The sequence below is a fragment of the Trichomonas vaginalis genome, chromosome III (genome assembly GCF_026262505.1).
Source record: "Trichomonas vaginalis G3 chromosome III, whole genome shotgun sequence".
In the NCBI taxonomy this organism is placed as follows: Eukaryota; Parabasalia; order Trichomonadida; family Trichomonadidae; genus Trichomonas; species Trichomonas vaginalis.
In genome coordinates, this window is record NC_067205.1 from 24,021,407 (window position 1) to 24,041,171 (window position 19,765).

Sequence of the window (19,765 nt, forward strand, 5' to 3'; positions counted from 1 at the left end):
GGTCACCATGTGTCACCAGGTCATTTAACTTCTTTTAAAAAATGAGACAACATGACATTTAGACAACAACACAGGAGGAAGGCAGTTATGACTTATTTTTGAAGAACTGAAGGTGTCACCATGTTACCAGGTAATTTAACTCATGACATTTTGACAACACAGGTTATTCAATAATTAATTATTTTTGAAGAACTGAAGGTGTCACCAGGTCACCATGTGTCACCAGGTCATTTAACTTCTTTTAAAAAATGAGACAACATGACATTTTGACAACATCACAGGTTATTCAATAATTAATTATTTTTGAAGAACTGAAGGTGTCACCAGGTCACCATGTGTCACCAGGTCATTTAACTTCTCTGAAAAAATGAGACAACATGACATTTTGACAACATTTACGAAAATTTGATGCAGCCCAAAAATAAAGTTAGTTTTAAAATTATTTTTATTTTTTTATTCCTATATAAATGACAGCAACAAACAACAACAACTATATCGTTTCTGATGAACAAGTTATTGATTCATTAGCTGAGGAATTAGTTGTGACAGAAACTAAAACCCTCAACGAAAGAATTGGTGAAAACAAGATTGATTTACATAACTACCTCAAACATGATGGAGGAAGAGGAAGGAAAACTGGTACAGCTTTATTAGTAAATAAAATTTCAAATTTACGATTATAGATGTTGATATCAATAAATCATACAATGATGAACTTAAAGAAACAGTTAGAAAAGACATTTTATCAAAACTTTCGGATAAAGATGTTATCGTTAAAACCGCTTCAGGAGGTCTTCACATTTATTGCAACAACTAATTTCTTCTATGCAGTTTCGAACAGAATGATTAAATGTTATTCCTGCAATGATTATGATATTGACATAATGACTTCTATTGATGATTCAAAGCGTTCATTAGTAGTTATGGCTGATTCAAGAGTTCGCAAGAATGCATCAGAACCAATCAATACATACTCATTCATTCGTGGAAGTTATGATTCAACATTAACCAGAACAGTAAACGATATATTAAATGATTTGAATATTAAGGTAAGAGTTGAACAGAAGAGCGAAGAAATAAAGAGTATAATGAATGAAAACAAAGATGTAAACATTGACGATAAACTTGCCCAGAGCATAGTTGATGGCATCTGTGATTTTGAAGTACATAATGATGGTGGAAACATGAATTTAGAAAAAGAAGTTACATTATTCACACTGTTTCAAGCAATTAATTCGTTACCTAATCATTTAATTAATGAAGCATACGATAACGTTTATAATTTCTGCAGCTTAACAGAAAATGCAAAAAGTAATTTTGAAAAAGCACGTAGTAGATATGCACATTTAATGACTTCTCCATTTGTTTTGGTGAAGATTCTAAACTTTATCAAAAGGAATATTATGATGAATATGTTTTACCTTTATTACGTAAGCCAAAAATAACATTTGATATCAAACTTGATGACTCGTTTTTGATAACAGATATTAGACGCAAGGCTGAAAATCATCAGTATAAAAACAGTTCTGAAGTAATTGAGGATTTATCACGTGTAATCCGTTTTGTAGATTGTGGAAATAAATACTTCATTCAGAAAGATTACAACATACACGACAAAATGAATCAAATATCATTCGTTCTTCAATCAAACATGAAAGAGTCACTCAAAATGATTAAATTATTTAAAGAAGAAGGTAAAACCATAACAGCATGGGATGTACTACTAAATCAATTGTCTTCATTAACCGTTAAGGGTGTTTGCTTTAAATCTGATTCCCCCGATGTTTTCTCAACGTTTCAGGGTTATAAATACAACATTCTTGAAAAGCCTGATTACTCAAAAATTGAGATGTTTATGAATTTCATTAAAGAAGCCATTTGTGATAATAACGATGAAGTGTATAAATACCTTCTCGGCTGGATTGCATCAATGATTCAACATCCTGGAATCAAGAATGAAACAGCAATTATTTTGAAAGGACTTCAGGGAACAGGTAAAAACAGATTTACAGACATTATTTCTGAACTTCTCGCAGGTTATTCATGTAAAAACATTACTGAAATAAGTGAGCTAACGGGTAATTTCAACTCAGTAGTTGAAAATAAAATGTTTCTTGTACTTAATGAACTCAAGAATGTAGGTGAAGACAGACTCGCAAACTTCAACGCTTTGAAATCAATTTATAACGGATAATGAGATTAGAATTAATGAAAAGAATCAACCCAGAAGAACTGCTCAGAATGTTGCAAACTTCATTTTCGTAACTAATAACGTTTACCCTGTCAAAATTGAAGTTGGAGACAGAAGATACGTAGTTTTAAGAGTTAATGGTAAATTCAAGGGTCAATTTGATTACTTCAAGAATTTAATGGATTCATGCACAAAGGAATTTTATGATAACCTTTTAACATATTTTATGCAATATGACCTTTCATCATTTAATGTACGAATCATTCCGATGACTGAAGCCAAACAAGATTTAATCGAGTTATCAACAAATCCTTTAGATGTATGGATAAATACACATTATGATGAATTGTGTGCAGGTATGACGTGTAAAAATGCTCTATTCTGCAAACCATCAGACATGAAAGACAAGAATTTCCAAATGAGCATTAAGGATAAATGTGATAGGAAACAGGTAAGAATAGATGGTAAACAAACATGGTGTTATGTTTTGAAAGAAGAAATGAAAGGATTATATAAACAGGTTGAACCAAACGATAATGAGGATTCATTTACTGACGATGAAATACCTGTAAATGATGCTTTATAAAGTATGATTGGAATTTATTTTTGCCTTCCTCTTTTTCGTACTTGTGTTGTCAAAATGTCATGTTGTCTCATTTTTTAAAAGAAGTTAAATAACCCGGTGACATGGTGACATGGTGACACCTTCAGTTCTTCAAAAATAATTCATAACTACCTTCCTCCTGTGATGTTGTCAAAATGTCATGTTGTCTCATTTTTTAAAAGAAGTTAAATGACCTGGTGACACATGGTGACCTGGTGACACCTTCAGTTCTTCAAAAATAATTAATTATTGAATAACCTGTGTTGTCAAAATGTCATGAGTTAAATTACCTGGTAACATGGTGACACCTTCAGTTCTTCAAAAATAAGTCATAACTGCCTTCCTCCTGTGTTGTTGTCAAAATGTCATGTTGTCTCATTTTTTAAAAGAAGTTAAATGACCTGGTGACACATGGTGACCTGGTGACACCTTCAGTTCTTCAAAAATAATTCATAACTGCCTTCCTCCTGTGTTGTCAAAATGTCATGAGTTAAATTACCTGGTGACATGGTGACACCTTCAGTTCTTCAAAAATAATTCATAACTACCTTCCTCCTGTGATGTTGTCAAAATGTCATGTTGTCTCATTTTTTAAAAGAAGTTAAATGACCTGGTGACACATGGTGACCTGGTGACACCTTCAGTTCTTCAAAAATAATTAATTATTGAATAACCTGTGTTGTCAAAATGTCATGAGTTAAATTACCTGGTAACATGGTGACACCTTCAGTTCTTCAAAAATAAGTCATAACTGCCTTCCTCCTGTGTTGTTGTCAAAATGTCATGTTGTCTCATTTTTTAAAAGAAGTTAAATGACCTGGTGACACATGGTGACCTGGTGACACCTTCAGTTCTTCAAAAATAATTCATAACTGCCTTCCTCCTGTGTTGTCAAAATGTCATGAGTTAAATTACCTGGTGACATGGTGACACCTTCAGTTCTTCAAAAATAATTCATAACTACCTTCCTCCTGTGATGTTGTCAAAATGTCATGTTGTCTCAAACTTTAGAACGGCATAATTTAAATTTTTATTTTTATCATAAATGAATACCCCACAAGCTCAAAATTTACCACGAATCATAACAAGGGAGGAAATGATAAAAATGATGCAAGAACATGTTAAAAATAACAAACCACTAAAATTGAGAAAATGTGGTTATGCAGTAATGATGGAAAGAGAGATGTTGTCGAAGAGGAATAAAAATTAAATTTGGATTGAGTTTAAAAATTCATCTTTATTAAATTCATCTCTTCCAATCAATTTATTTATTCTATTAAATTCTTTTATTTTTGCTTCACTCAGTTTAATGATTGAACGATAAGTTTCTAATTTTTCGATTATTTCTTTATCGTTTTCAACCTCACTGCATTGTGGCTTCTTTTTGTAATAGCATATTTTTGATTTAATTCTGTTTAGTTTTTTTTATATTCATTGTCTGGACTCTTGACTGCTTTGTTGTCACTCATTTCTTACGAAATAAAAAAAATTAAATATTATTTAAATATAATGGAGTAATAAAATAAATCGGAATTTCTATTAATTTCTTGTCAACTTCAACTAATGCATTGCCGTTAATATATCTAACAAATTCAGCTATTGTGTCAAATCTTCGTCTTCTTTTTGTCATTGATTTATCAGTTTTTCCATAATCGAGATGAATTAAAACTTTATCCCCTTGTTTAAAATTCATGAGCTCCGAATTAATTTGTTCACGTTTAACATCATTTAACTTTTCCATTTGCTTTCTAATATAGGGTGTCCAAAGGTGCGTTTAGCACAGCGCTCTATATGAGACTATTAAAGGAGATATATGCTGATTATAAATATATAATAAAAAATATGAATATATGTATATGATGAGTATGTTGTATTTTGGCGCCATGCCGGGATATAAAATGAATTTTGAGACAAGAGGCGGTTTTGCGGGAAATTTTGGCGGGATTTTTTTCATTTTTTTAATGAATCATAAAGAAAACATCCTCGCTCTTGCAAAAAAATGCAAAGACTGTAAAAAAATCTACGAGACATTGGTAAAATGCTTCGGTATGGATGCTCCTAGCTATTCCACTGTAACGTATCATGTTAGGATGTATCACTTCATGAACAAAAAGGCGCCCATCATAAAAATTGACAAAAAATCGCCGGATCAAAGAAAAATCAAAGCAATTCTTCAAGCGCTAGATGAAGACCCAAGAGCATCACTCAGAAGGATAGAGGAGATGACAAAGATACCACGTACAACAGTCAGTTATTATCTGCACAATTATTTGAACTACAAACTAGCGTATACACGTTGGGTTCCGCACAACCTTAATTCAGTTCAAAAAAAATCTAGAGTCCAATCTTCGAAAGAGCTCCTCTCTATATTGGGTGCGTATCAATCCAAGAAGTTTCGCTTTTTAGTAACAGGGGACGAGTCTTGGTTTCAATATGCAACAGAAGCCAAAATCATGTGGATTCCAAAGGATGAAAATCCGCAAACATTCCCGAAGAAAAAAATTGACACACCAATGATGATGTTGTCGGTTTTTTGGGGCGTGAATGGCATCATCGCAATTGATATTCTTCAAAAACCTAATACGATGAATGCTCAGTATCGAATTGACAATGTTCTTACTCAAATTATCAATTCTGATGAGTTTGAGAAATCCAAACAACAAAAACAAAAGTTTGCAATTCATTTTGATAATTCAAGAGTTCACAAAAGTCATAAGGTAATGAATTACTTGGTGGAAAACAATGTCAAAGTTGTTCCAAACTCAATTTATTCACCTGATATTGCACCCTCTGACTTTTATTTATTCGGCACGCTAAAAAAGAGAGCTGAAGGACGCGAATTCGCGAGTCCAGATGATCTTGAAAATTTTGTAAGAGAGCAATTTGAGCAATTTTCTCATGATGATTTAAAGCGTGTCTTTCAAGCCTGGATCGATCGCTGCGAACGCGTGATTGAATCCAATGGTGATTATATTTAAATAAACTTTATATATATGTAACTTGTTTATTTCTATTCGCAGTATTCAGGTTTGTGCTAAACACACCTTTGGACACCCTATATATTCCCATTCTTTTGAAATATCATTTTTCATTTCCACTGGTTTCATGTTTATAGTTCTATGCCATGTATTATTGTAATAATATACTAACTGCTGTATGATGGAGTCATGATTTCCATCCCAGTATATCTGACCGTTAACCCCTAACGCATCTCTAAGAGTTCTCATTACCGCATCAACTATTTTATTATGAAACGTATATGGAGAGGATGAAAAGTAAAAATTAATTTGTGGGAAATAATGAGTCATAGCTGCCTGAAATCCTTTATCACCATCACCCCTGATATTATCTACTCTTTCATGATCTAGTAAGTATTGAATAGCTCTTCTTGTTTCCTGTTCTGTTTTCCCTTTCACCGGAATGCAATATAAATATCTAGTGTTAATGTTAATGGCAAATAAATAAGTAACGTTTCCTTTTGAATATTCCAGATGATCAATTTCGTATGAATATGGATATGGAGCAAATGAAGGTCGACTAAATTTTTCCTTTAATGGTTGAATTTTCGGGTCAATTGGTTTATTTAATATCTTGAAATCCTTTTTAAAATCTTTTTGCTTCTTAAATGTTTGAAATGGATATAATAAAGTGAATGATGAAGGATTAACTGAAGGAGGAGGAGGTACTGTCGTTGGAGGTTTTGGTGTTGTAAGTGGTTTAATTTTATCTGCTTTGATTTTGGATTTCATTCCTTCCTTCATTAATTCTGGATGTATTTTATTCATTTGTTTTAAATATGCTGTATATAAAGGTTTGATATACTTTCCCGCTTCGAGTTTATGTTGAAGGATGAATTCCAAAAGTTGATCTTCATTTAAAAGTCGGGCTGAATATGGTTTAACTAATGAATCATAAATTAAAGCTTGTGCATCATTTATAGTCTGAAGGACCTGGGTGTTTTGTTCCTTTGGTTTTTGTGGCTCAGGATTATATAAATTATATAATTCATCAATATCTTCTTCTGTTAATACTTTATTTTTGAAATCTTTCAACTGTTTAAGCTGTGATTTAGTTTTTCCCTTTATATATTCATTATTTTTAATTTTGTCTTTAATTTCAGAAATTATTTTATTATGATATTTCAAAATTTCATTTTTATAATATGGATAATAATATTCCATATCATCACCCGTTATATTATTATTATATTTTTGGAGATATGCTTTTAAATCATAATAATTAAAAATTTTTGATTAAGTACTAAATCAGCAATTAAAATTTTTAAATCTGTGTTATTCATTTATATAAAAATAAAATCAATGTTTTAAGGGTGCCCACCTCTTTGATCAAGAATCAAAACCATCATTAACGGTTCCTTTTGTCTCTTCTGTGGTATTTTATTAAATAAATGGCATACAACATCCATTTTCACAACATACAGCCTTAGTGTGTGCTCCTGTTAATGCAGTCTTACCAATTGTTAAGCGAGTCATTGACCCATTTTTAAGTTGTAAATTAATATTCTGACCATCAAATATCAATTTATCATTTATTATATCCAAATAATTTTTAGGTGTTAATTGTTTATTTTGTCGTAAACTAACACCTTTCATTTTTTGTGCAATCTTTTTAAAATCACTTCCATCAATTGAACCATTGAATGATGTATAACACTTAGGACATAAAGCAACCATGTTATCACCTTGTTTCTCAATTGCTAAACCCAATAACTTCTTCTCATGTGCTTTTTCTTCAGCTTTATTCTTTAATTTAGGTTTAAATTTCTCATCAAAACAGAAGAAATCAAAAGGTGCGAATTTGAAAATGTTTTTATCATAAAATTGTTTATCGGTAACAATTGCTTGAAATGCTTGAGTGTTAGGAAGATTTGGGTCGCCAGCGATTGCCCAATAAGATGAATCAGTATCACCTTCAATGAAATGAAAACGATTAACATCCATGCATTTATACATAAAATCATAAATGAAAACCAAATACCAGTATTTAGCATTATCTAAAGTGAAGAATGCCTCTTGTAAACATGTATCACATCTATAAAATCTATCTTTGAGCATCAGTTGATATGTATCTTCACCTATTTCTCTTATGTTTTTAAACTTATTTGACATACATGCAACGCGAGCCTTCTGTGCATTCATTATTTTAGTCTTTGCGTAATTTTGTGTATTCATTGCATCGTAACCATATGATCCATTAAGTGAAATCTTGCAAAATAAACTTTTTCCTTTATTTCCTTCTAATTCAGCCTTTTGTCTTTCGTTCATAAATTTGTTCGCAAATTCATTAAAACAAGTGTTTTTCGTAAATGTTAAAATTGATTGAATGTCATCAATGATAAAATGAAATCTGTCTATTAGATACCAAAGATAATAAGAAGAAAATGGTTGATATTGGTTGTGTGTTGATGCTAACTGAGTTAATTTCCTCTGTTTCTGGTCAACTGGTAAATTGTTTGATTTCATGTAATTATACATAAAACTGCCAATTGTTTTTTCATCTGTGATAATATCTAAGTTTCTTATTATCGGTAAAAAGTTTATGTAATCATTAATGTATTTTTCATCAATATGACCCTTTACTTCAGCCACGAATAAAGTATTTTTCTTCTTAATTATTCCCAGTGCTTTTGCTTTCTTTGTTGCTGTATCACAAATGATAACACCATTCAATCTTCCCGGCATATACATTTTATGGTCAGTATATTGAATGAAATCATGAGGATTAGATGAAAATGATGAAGGATATAATGAATTAAAGTCAACTCCAACGAAATGAGTCATAATGTTGGTGGTGTCCTCATTTGATACAGTTTTAGTTTCTGGATTATATGAAAGTTTATTAATGTGCGTGATTCCTTTAAGATTAACACGATGTTGAACATTTGATAGACCACCAGTAATTCCATTACGGAGAATGTGATAAGCTTCAACTGAATCTAAAGTCATTGGTAAATTATTTTTTAATGCATAATTTCTTAAATTGATTCTTAAACGTTGAACATCTTCATCTTTATTTGATTTTACGACATTGCAATAACAACACATTAACTGACAATTTTCTTTGGTATGTGGTTTTTCATTATCTATTCTATCCAATGTTGGTTTATTTGCATATGTAAACGCTTTACCACACATTTTGCATTTAGATGAAAGGATTAAATCGTGATAGTATTGATAGTCATCCATTGAAACATTGTTTTTAGTATCCCTTTCGCTTTTTCATCTTGTTTCTTATATGATTCAATTTTATATTTCCAATACTTTTTTGTTAATTCAAAACTTGATTCCACATTTTCTTCTTCTGGATATGTTTCGTTAGGATTGAAGTTCTTATATGCTAACGCGTAACGAATCATTGATGCATTCGATGATAAAGAAAGATTATGAAGCATGTCAATTTTATAAACAAATGTTTCTTCGATAATTTTATCAATTGGGTCAATCATAATTTCAACATCTTTATTGCAATAATGAATAAAATATTCTAATCTATTCTTAAAGTTTTTAGCATCATTGAGATATATTTGATAATCTGAATCGGATATTGTTTCTTGTGTTAATGCTGAATAAAATGAATCTTGAGTGAATGGTTCCTTTTTATATAATTCATCTTCGTAATTCTCCCATGTGATGAATTGATAAGGGAAAAAGGATTTAACACGTGATTTATTGTTTCCGAAATCTTGAGTGAATTGGTCTAATGTTCCACCCGCTATATAATTTCTGATGTCAATAAATCTTAATTCATATGGACAGTTTGTTTTCTTTACTATGACTTGCTTAAATTGAGAAGAAGAACCCAGCATTGATTTTATCTTCCATTTTGCAGTATTTAAATCACGAAGAATTAAATTTAAATCAAACTTTCCTGAATTAAAACCAATGATATTCACTTTATTAAATTCTTCATCTAAAAGCTCTTTCATTGCTTCCTTTTGTTTCTCATTTAATGTATTCATTAATTCTTCATATTGTTCAATATTTGATTTAGCAACTAATGAACAGGTTGAAAATAAAAACTCAATCCAATCAGAAATAAAAGAATCACTCGAAGTTAAGCAAAAATTCCTCGTATATGTTTTATCATTTAATTTAACCGTTGATGATACCATGAATGGTTTTAAGTAAGCGTTTAAAGTTGCACACTCAGAAAGTTGTAATTCTTCTTTAGTCTCTAATGTTTCGAAGTCAAAAGTAATATAATATCTTGTTGGTTTATAATATTCCTGCAAATTATGTGCTAATAGCCATTGATATATCTTCTGTTTCGTAATATGTGGTGCATATGGTTGTTGTGTGTTTTGCAATTGAACGTCTTGAATTAATCTTCCATTATTTTCTTTACATTTCTCACAATGTTTTAAAAATCTTCTTTGGTTTTTCCTTTCTGGATCATCACGGATAGAATATACTTCTTCTTTGCAAAAGGGGCAAACTTTATATCCTGTGAGTGCTTCAACGTCTGTTATTCTGTCAGCGTGAAGTTTTCCACATGGACTCTGTGTTAATAAAATATTTACTGTTTCAAATTCTGGATCTATCATTATTGAATCCACTAATGGAAAGTCTACCTTGTTAATGTCTACGTCTTCTGGTTGAGGATCACAATAATAGAAATCAATATTAACATTTAACATTCTTGCTAACCTCTCACTTTCTGATGAAATGTCAAATCCTTCATATGCATCTATGGCTTCATTTAAATAACTTCTACGAGTTTTAGGATTAACACCATCAGGAATGTTATAGAAGCGTTTAAATAACCTTCTACCTTCGGCTCTTATTTGATTATCATTCATTTTAGCTGTTCCATTTTTGTTCATTTATGTAAGAATAAAAATTAAAAAATAAATAAAAATAAAGTTTATTTTTTTAAAGTCCGAGACTCAGAGAGCCCAGGGCTAAAGTCCATAAAATGAATTAAGAACACATAAATTTTTATCATCTGCGACGTGACGAATACATTTTAATTTACTCAAGAATGCGTACCCTGATACATTAAATCTAATTCCTGTCTTATTTAATTTCACAACTTTGAAAAGGAATGTATGAATAGCTATAAAATGATGAGATGATGTTTTATGGGTTGCTTCCATTTTTTCTGAAATAAATGAATAAATATAATGCATACGTTTTCATATCTTTTATATTCTTAATAACGAATGGTATAGACCTTTCAACTTCGTCTTCCTTCGGTGCTGTTCTTTCATATGAAACATTATTGGTATCTTCAATAATGAAACCACAATCACATAAAATTTTATAGGTTCCAATTGTTTCTTTTGATATTTTATCTAACAAATCAAAAACTTTATCAACACCTGTACATTTATTTAAATAATAATTTGTGTAAATATCATGGTCTTCTTTCTTAATCGTATTTGTTGCATATGTTACATTTTTCAGTGCTTTTTTGAATTTTTCAGAATCAAGAGGAGGTGAAAGTAATATACATGGATAATCTCCATCGTCAATAAATTGTAACTTATGTTTATGAATAAATTTTGTGCCTTCTTCTGAAAGTGTTTCGTCAATATCACCATCTAATAAATTTTTAGTAGATTCCAAAAAGTAATTTTTATATCTTTCCTCATGTGATTTTTGAACTTCTGATTCTGAAGCTGGGATATTCATTAAACCCTCTACTTCATTCTCAGCATTTCTCAATTCCTTAATTTTTTCATCTATTTCATTTCTTAATTGTTCCAATTTCTCAATCTCATCGTTATAATATTCATCTTGTTTAATTTTTTCTTCAAAATATTCAGGGGGTGTTTCAAGGCTCTCTGAGCCCAGGTCCTCTGGACCATAAAGAGGAATATTCTCCTGTTTTTCAACTTTTTTGGGATATAAATATCTCATTATAGCCTTTTTAGTAATTGGTCCGTTATATTTAAATTCATTCAACAATCTGGAAAACTCTTTCACATTCTGCATATATGTTGGATAAGAACCGTCTCCAAAATTTTCTAAAATATTTTCTAATTCTGAATTAGTGAACTTTAAAGATTTCAATGAATTAGTTGTTATACTCATTTATCATTAAATAAAAAATAAAAAAATAAATTTAACTTAGTTTTAATTTTACGTAAGAAGTCAATTTTTAAATCTTGATTTATTCAAAAACGTAAGAATAAAAACTGTAAGAATCTTACATTTTTTACTTCATATGTTAAAAAAAATGATACAAAATCGTTCAATATTGTATGAATTCTTACGTTTACAAAAAAAGTCACACAACCCGTCCACATATACTACTAATGATGAAATAAGCGATAAATTTGAAATAACTGATAAAAGACCATGAAAATTTACTAATGACCTTTGGTTTGATGGTGCAATTACTTGTTATTCACCAATCAAATATAAACAGAGCGAACAAAAGAAATTCCGGGACATGCATGCAAAGGCTGCTTTGTTTATTAGCATACGCTTTTCTTCTTCTTGAAATTGATTTTAATAAAAATTATTGTTTTTTGTTTCTTATGCAATGCTTTAAACAAGCTCGAAGTCCTATTAAATGTCTATATTTAGAGGGGAAAAGTGAAACTAACTCTAAATTCAACAAAAATATATATTCAATTTCAGAGTTTAAGTCTTTAAAACTTATATTCCCAAATTATTATTAGAACATAGCAGAAAGTTTGAATTGGAGACAAAATATGTATTTGATTCAGAATCATTTTAAAAGAATTTATAGATGTAATGTTTTGGTGAAGTAAATGTTTTATGTGTCCATTTATATTGTATGAGTGGATCTCAATTAACCGAATTTTGAATTAATATGTCTTGAAAAAAAGTTCAAATTAATTTTCCCAAATTTGTAAAAGGTTTGAAATCATAGTGATACAAACATATGCTAAACAAATTAAATCATAAAAGATTTTTCTTTGATTCCTTGATAATAAGCAAATTTTGAAATAATAATTATATAAATTTGCTCCATTTTGAATAACATTGGTTGCCTAACTCTAACTACTTCAAGTCATCATGATAATATTATTTAAAATGCAAAATTATGTGCTAATATTATTATTTCAAAACAAATACAATTACCTTCTTATTAACAGTAATTGATGAAGTATTAGATGTATTTAGCTGATTCATCTAATAACAAAGTATTATGCATTTTGTAAATAAATCATTTTTGGGGAAAACTTTTATCAGGAAACTGCATTTTCGATCGTATTTTGATAATAAGTGAAATAAAATGATCACTGTCCATTGTCATATTAATACATGTTGGTCATAAATTTTACTATCAAATGGTTGATAAAGAGGATTTTTCAAAAGATATCATTGAAAAATCGATCGATAAATTTGAAAAAGAAAATTGTAAACTAATCAAAAGGATTAAAAAGATAAAATAAAAGAATTTGTTGGGAAAATAATTTTTTGGATATTAATTCAAAAATCTAAGAAATTGATGGCAAACCCAAATTTTAGCTAAAAGTGACAGGGGAAAAAACGTTTAGTATTAAAAAAAAAGACCGATGAGAGCTTCGTTCGAAATATAGAGGGAACTGAGAATGCGCAACCATTCTCAGGGAATATTGGATGCTATTCCCGTTCCCTCTGTATGGAAAATTGAGGTTTTCAAAGGGAGTTAAAATAATATCAAATTTATACTAATTTACTTCAAAATACAAAAGTATTTGACAGCTAAAATTAGTTACTTTAGCAAGCCTATCAATACCCTTTTACGATTATTGTTACTTTTTCGAAATAAAAGTAAAAACAAATTTATAATAATTTACTTCAAAATACAAAAGTATTTGACAGCTAAAATTAGTTACTTTAGCAAGCCTATCAATACCCTTTTACGATTATTGTTACTTTTTCGAAATAAAAGTAAAAACAAATTTATACTAATTTACTTCAAAATACAAAAGTATTTGACAGCTAAAATTAGTTACTTTAGCAAGCCTATCAATACCCTTTTACGATTATTGCTACTTTTTCGAAATAAAATAAATTTATTATCAAAAACCTTTTTTTAGTAAAAATAAACGAAATTTTTTACCTTATGAACTTTTGATGGAAATATGCAAATTTAAAATAATAAAGAAAGCCGCGAGCGAAGCGATCGGCTTAGTTCGAAGATTTTGATTCAAATCTTTGCTGATCTGTAATTCGCGGAAGCCGCAAGCGAATCGAGCGGCTTAGGTCTAAGATTTTGATTCAAATCTTTGCTTATATTCCTTAAATTCTTTATGAAACTCGCAACAGCTCCATAAAAAATTTTAAATTCTAAACTGTCGAAATTACCGATCGGTAATCACACCCTTCACGGGTGTGTCACTTTTAGCTAAAATTACCCCTACTCGAAATTGATTTTGAGTATCCGATAATTCATAAGAATTTTATTTTGAAAAGATATTTACGATCATGAATAACATTTTTTAATGTTGAAACTCGCCGCATCTATGAATGATCAGATGTATAGCATTATAATGCTTTGAGGTTAATAAAGCACGTTAAAATTTAATTTTAAAAAAAATTGAGAAGAAATAAAACCGAAATAAAAATACTTCATTTTAGATAAATAGAGAATGAGTTGCTGCTTGTGCTTGGCAAGAACAATAATAGGATTAGTAAACTTGATCATCCTAATAGTGATGGCTGTTATCCTCTACTTCAGTTGGGATCAGATTAAACAAATCAAGATTGACGAGATCAAGAGTTCGAAGAAAGTTCTCATATTCGTCATTGTTGTTGTTGCGATAATCGCAATAACATGCATCATCGGTTTCTTCTTGTTGTGTTGTGATAGCAAGTGTTTCAGGATGACGTATGCAATATTATACTTCATCATCGTCATCGCTGAGATCGTTTTAGTCTACTTCACAGTCAAAGCATTCCCAAAGATTATCGATGACACAGAAGATTGGTGGAACGAGAACAAAGGGAAACAAAGTGTCAAAGATATTGAATCAGACTTAGAATGCTGTGGATTCAAGACGGCATACAACGCAGCCGAGATGGCAAACTGCGGATATCAACAAAACAATACATCAAACTCGACTGATAATAACATAACAGATACAAACTCAACTGAGAATAACACAACAGGAAACGTACAAACTTGTTATAACAAGATTGATGAAAACTTGAACAAGTCGAAGAAAGGCTTGAAGATTGCAGGAATCGTCGTCATCGTTGTTCAAGCACTCCTCCTCATCTACTCAATCTGGTATGGCTGCTGCTACAAACGCCACAAGAAAGACAAAAGCAGTTCAACATCTTCTTCATAATTAACTCAGATGAGTTAATGTATTTATTAAATATTATATTTAAGAAAAAAAAAAGATTTGATTTTTCATTATTGATTCGGAGAATTCCAATGTATAAGGAATCAAATCAATAAAATAGTAACCCAAATAGCATGAAAATTTTAATAATTGAGAAATAACTAATATGTCTAGTTATATAGCACTTAATTTTGTTGTAATGAAATATTTATATTGCACCTTCACATGGATAAATTCCCATAAATTTTATATCATTTTCGAATGAATATATCAAATCACACTCAATAAATTTGGATTATTAATAATGTTAATTGATGTTTTGACTTGTATGTATTGATTTAAGATATATTCCAGCATAAATTGCATATATTTACTGAAAAAATTCCATAAAGAAGATCTGGATTTTTGACTTTGTCTTTGGGGGGCGAGCTTGCGAGCCCCAAAAAAAGAAAAAACCGTAACGGTGAGCTCACATTTCGGCATAGTTTAAGTCTAGGTTTTGCATTTTAAAATGTTTGTTACCTTATCTTCTTTCAAAAAGTGGCAAAAATTTGTTTGAAATTTGAAAAAGATATTTTTATTTGCATAAATGACATTCAACTAAGCTGTAGCATGATTCTTTTGCATGCTCTAGTTTTTTTCTCAGTTCAATCTCCTTCCATACTCTTGCTTTTACCAGTAAGATCGCACCAAAATTCTCAAAATTTAAGATCTCCAAATTTTATGTCCAACTCCAATTATCAAACGCCCTCATTAACGCCACTCATAGCCATCTTTCATGCATGAGAAATTGTTATGAGAAGATTTTTTACGGCTAATTATCTGATTCAATTCAGATCAATACTCAAAGCCCCATTATTTATTTATAAATCCTTGTTTGTCGCCTATGCGAATAAAAATTCTTTTTATATTTTAAACAATTTTTTTCACTTTGGAAGGAGAAAGGTGACTAACATTTTAAAAATGCAAAAACCAACTAAACTATTCCAAAATATTATCTTCAATAGCAAACAATAATCCGTACAAGCATATTATATACACCTCCGTGGTGAGTTATAGTTTTTGGTGCATCTAATTTGTGCTTATCTCTTACTTGTGATGTAAACTTCTCAAAATTTGATGTAGGCAAGACGATAAGTATTTTTTGATAACATGTCAAGTTTTGAGCAATCAAGAAATGAAATTGGATGCGTTTTTAGGGACATTAAGCCAATTGAAGTATTTGAATACCCAAATCAAGCATCTAAAATCATTTGGAGTGTAAATTCCAATAATATTTTACAAATATCTTCACAAATTATAGAATTCATTACAAATAACAAAATATCTATTCAAATGTCGCTTCGCTTGATTGATGGTATTTCACTTGTTCGTGTTAAAGATATTAAAATATTAACAGAACTTTACCAAAAGATATTAAACGAATTTTCATGCATCATCAAACCAAACAATGAGAAATTGGCTACGCTTCTACACTATAAAGGTTTCAAATTTGAAAACTTCGAACCTAAAATGAAAGAAGAAGAAATTATGAATTTATATTCAACAGAATCTCCTTTATACTATATTGCATGGGATAAAGTCGATGATCTTAAATCTAAATTCCCAAATCTTGATATTAATAATGTAATAGATCATAAAATCATTCCACTTGATTGTGCAATTAAATATGGATCAGAACTGTGCTTCAATTTCTTTAAAAATTTAGGTGCTGAATACACTAATGAATCGGAAAAATATGCAGTTCAAGGCGGAAATGAGAACATTTTTATGCAAATGATAGAAGATGGCAAATCATTTAATAACATGATTAGTACAGCATTGGATTATCGGAACTATGAAATTGCTGAATATCTTAAATCAAATTTTGCACAAACTCCAGATTCAATAGCAGAAAGCATGTATTTCGTAAATTATGACGTTGCATCTTATTTACTTACTAATGGAGAAGATATTAACAAATGTTATATTCTCTTTCTTTTCCTATTTAACATTGATTTATTGGATTCTCTTTCTTTTCATATTTATCATTGTTTGATATTATTCTCTTTCTTTTCCTATTTAACATTGATTTATTGGATTCTCTTTCTTTTCATATTTATCATTATTTGATATAATTCTCTTTCTTTTCATATTTATCATTGTTTAATACAATTCTCTTTCTTTCCATATTTGTCATTGTTTTGTATGATTCTCTTTCTTTTCATATTTATCATTGTTTTGTATGATTCTCTTTCTTTTCATATTTATCATTCTTTTATAGAATTTTAGTTCTTTTCATATTTATCATTGTTTAATACAATTCTCTTTCTTTCCATATTTATCATTGTTTAATACAATTCTCTTTCTTTCCATATTTATCATTGTTTAATACAATTCTCTTTCTTTCCATATTTGTCATTGTTTTGTATGATTCTCTTTCTTTTCATATTTATCATTGTTTAATACAATTCTCTTTCTTTTAATATTTATCATTGTTTTATTGTATTCTTTTTCTTTTCATATTTATCGTTGTTTTATCATATTATTCTTCTTTTCATATTTATCATTGTTTTATCATATTATTTTACTTTTAATATTTATCATTGTTTTATATAATTCTCTCAATATTAATGAATATCCTCTTAGTATTGCAATCAAAATGAATTCAATAGAAATTGTCAAACTCTTAGTTGAACATGGTGCTGATGTTAATATGAAAATTATTCTTTTTCTTTTTAATATATATCATTGTTTTATGGAATTCTTTTTCTTTTCATATTTATCATTGTTTTATGATATTATTTTTCTTTACATATTTATCAATGTTTAATATAATTCAATTTCATTTCATATTTATCAATACTTTATGGAATTCTCTTTCTTTTCATATTTATCATTGTTTTATTATATTATTTTACTTTTCATATTTATCATTGTTTTATGATACTATTTTTCTTTTCATATTTATCATTGTTTTATGATATTATTTTTCTTTACATATTTATCATTGTTTTATCATATTATTTTACTTTTAATATTTATCATTGTTTTATATAATTCTCTCAATATTAATGAATGTCCTCTTAGTTTTGCAATCAAAGCGAATTCAATAGAAATTGTCAAACTCTTAGTTGAACATGGTGCTAATGTTAACATGAGACTGATTCTTTTTCTTTTAATATTTATCGTTGTTTTATCATATTATTCTTCTTTTCATATTTATCATTGCTTTATCATATTATTTTACTTTTTATATTTATCATTATTTTATGAAATTCTCTTTATTTCCACATTCATCAATGTTTAATATAATTCAATTTCATTTCATATAAAGGTAACTAAACTCCTTTCGCCGATCCGATTTGCTCCATATTTAAAATATAGCTTGCATATGTAGAAGAAAAGCTAATTTTGAAGTACGCCCGAAATCCACCAACAGGATTTCGAGCTACTAAAAAGGTACTTTTAAATGTGATTTTTTTTATAAAAAATTAAATTTATTTTAAGATCAGACTAAAAACTAATTTTATGGAAAATCTATATCGACAAATTTATTACTTATTGGGTATATAGATTTTTTGATTATGGCGATTATGTCTGATATGCTTCCAATAAGCCAAAACACATTTCATACAGATTTCTATAAAAGGTATCTTTATTATAGAAGTGTAAGCTATATCTGTTTGTTTTTTTATTATAACAAATTCAAAATTCTCTTATAAGGACTAGATGAAATCTGTATTATTAAATCATTAGCTAAATGAAGGTTCAAATAGAAAGTAAATATCAATTTATATGATACTGAAACCAAATAGTTCTTTTAATAAAAGATAACACGCTGAAAATTATTGAGTATTTGCAAATCTCAAAAATCTATTGGTGAATTTGGCTCAACTTTTAAAATTATAACATCCATATCAAATCAGAAAAGCAGACAAAAATTAAAGCCAAACCTATCGGCCAATTTTTTTTGATATTTTGATTTTTGAGGTATACTTTTAAAAGTGGATTTAAAGCACTTATGAAAAAACATTAACTTCTGTCGTTATGATTATTGATTTAGACAATAATGATTTTAATCTTTGATTATCAAAACACTAAAGTCATCTTTTTAACATTTGCTTGGTAGCATTAACTCAAGTCTAAAGTACTATTTTATGTGGCACTCTTAGAATTTTTGTATTCATTGTACACGCTGAAATAGTACCATTAAAGTTATGGCGGACTTTCAAAAAATAGTTTGGTCACCTTTTTTCATATTTATCAATACTTTATGGAATTTTCTTTCTTTTCATATTTATCATTGTTTTATTATATTATTTTACTTTTCATATTTATCATTGTTTTATCATATTATTTTACTTTTAATATTTATCATTGTTTTATGATATTATTTTTCTTTTCATATTTATCATTGTTTCACGAAATTCTCTCAATATTAATGAATGTCCTCTTAATATTGCAATCAAAATGAATTCAAAAGAAATTGTCAAATTCTTAGTTGAACACGGTGCTATGAATATTGATGTAATATATTGATATAAAATATCGTAATGTCAGAATTAGTAGTGAAAACTTTTCGATTTTGTTAGGTCGGCTTTTTGCAATTTCTTTTCAATGCCTTCATTCGACTTTGCTTATTTTGCGTTTTTTTGGGCCTATAGATAGTTCAAAATCATTATAGCGCATTCTATAATATCAAATTATTATAAAATCT

The 19,765-nt window shown here is 29.0% G+C and overlaps 6 protein-coding genes and 2 pseudogenes across 8 annotated transcripts, besides 4 other annotated features; 5 read left to right on the plus strand and 3 right to left on the minus strand.

The window, feature by feature from the left end:
- Positions 1 to 11,924: part of a mobile genetic element that runs on past the window's edge.
- Positions 468 to 1,219, plus strand: TVAGG3_0754100 (annotated as a pseudogene). Its single transcript has one exon. A coding segment is annotated over exon 1 (752 nt).
- On the plus strand, positions 2,589 to 2,777 carry TVAGG3_0754110 (uncharacterized protein; the record flags this gene model as incomplete). Its single annotated transcript, XM_051245365.1, has 1 exon — positions 2,589 to 2,777. The coding sequence occupies one exon, from the start codon at positions 2,589 to 2,591 to the stop codon at positions 2,775 to 2,777; it is 189 nt and encodes a 62-aa protein (XP_051091952.1).
- Positions 4,550 to 5,853: a mobile genetic element.
- TVAGG3_0754130 (Mariner transposase) lies at positions 4,646 to 5,773 on the plus strand (the record flags this gene model as incomplete). The annotated part of the gene is made up of 1 exon (XM_051245366.1): positions 4,646 to 5,773. The coding sequence occupies one exon, from the start codon at positions 4,646 to 4,648 to the stop codon at positions 5,771 to 5,773; it is 1,128 nt and encodes a 375-aa protein (XP_051091953.1).
- Positions 5,819 to 7,095, minus strand: TVAGG3_0754150 (annotated as a pseudogene). The gene has a single exon. A coding segment is annotated over exon 1 (1,277 nt).
- Positions 7,435 to 8,278, minus strand: TVAGG3_0754160 (DNA/RNA polymerases family; the record flags this gene model as incomplete). Its single annotated transcript, XM_051245367.1, has 1 exon — positions 7,435 to 8,278. A coding segment is annotated over one exon (844 nt), but the record flags the coding sequence as incomplete, so codon positions are not given.
- On the minus strand, positions 10,895 to 11,851 carry TVAGG3_0754170 (uncharacterized protein; the record flags this gene model as incomplete). The annotated part of the gene is made up of 1 exon (XM_051245368.1): positions 10,895 to 11,851. The coding sequence occupies one exon, from the start codon at positions 11,849 to 11,851 to the stop codon at positions 10,895 to 10,897; it is 957 nt and encodes a 318-aa protein (XP_051091955.1).
- Positions 11,925 to 13,243: 1,319 nt separating the features above from the next.
- Positions 13,244 to 14,141: a mobile genetic element.
- Positions 14,142 to 14,367: 226 nt separating this feature from the next.
- TVAGG3_0754190 (tetraspanin family) lies at positions 14,368 to 15,069 on the plus strand (the record flags this gene model as incomplete). The annotated part of the gene is made up of 1 exon (XM_001330497.2): positions 14,368 to 15,069. The coding sequence occupies one exon, from the start codon at positions 14,368 to 14,370 to the stop codon at positions 15,067 to 15,069; it is 702 nt and encodes a 233-aa protein (XP_001330532.2).
- A 1,140-nt stretch (positions 15,070 to 16,209) lies between these two features.
- Positions 16,210 to 17,770, plus strand: TVAGG3_0754200 (protein ubiquitination; the record flags this gene model as incomplete). Its single annotated transcript, XM_001330498.1, has 1 exon — positions 16,219 to 17,178. One exon carries the CDS (start codon positions 16,219 to 16,221, stop codon positions 17,176 to 17,178), a length of 960 nt encoding a protein of 319 aa, XP_001330533.1.
- Positions 17,771 to 18,378: 608 nt separating this feature from the next.
- Positions 18,379 to 19,300: a mobile genetic element.
- The last annotated feature ends 465 nt before the right edge of the window (positions 19,301 to 19,765 follow it).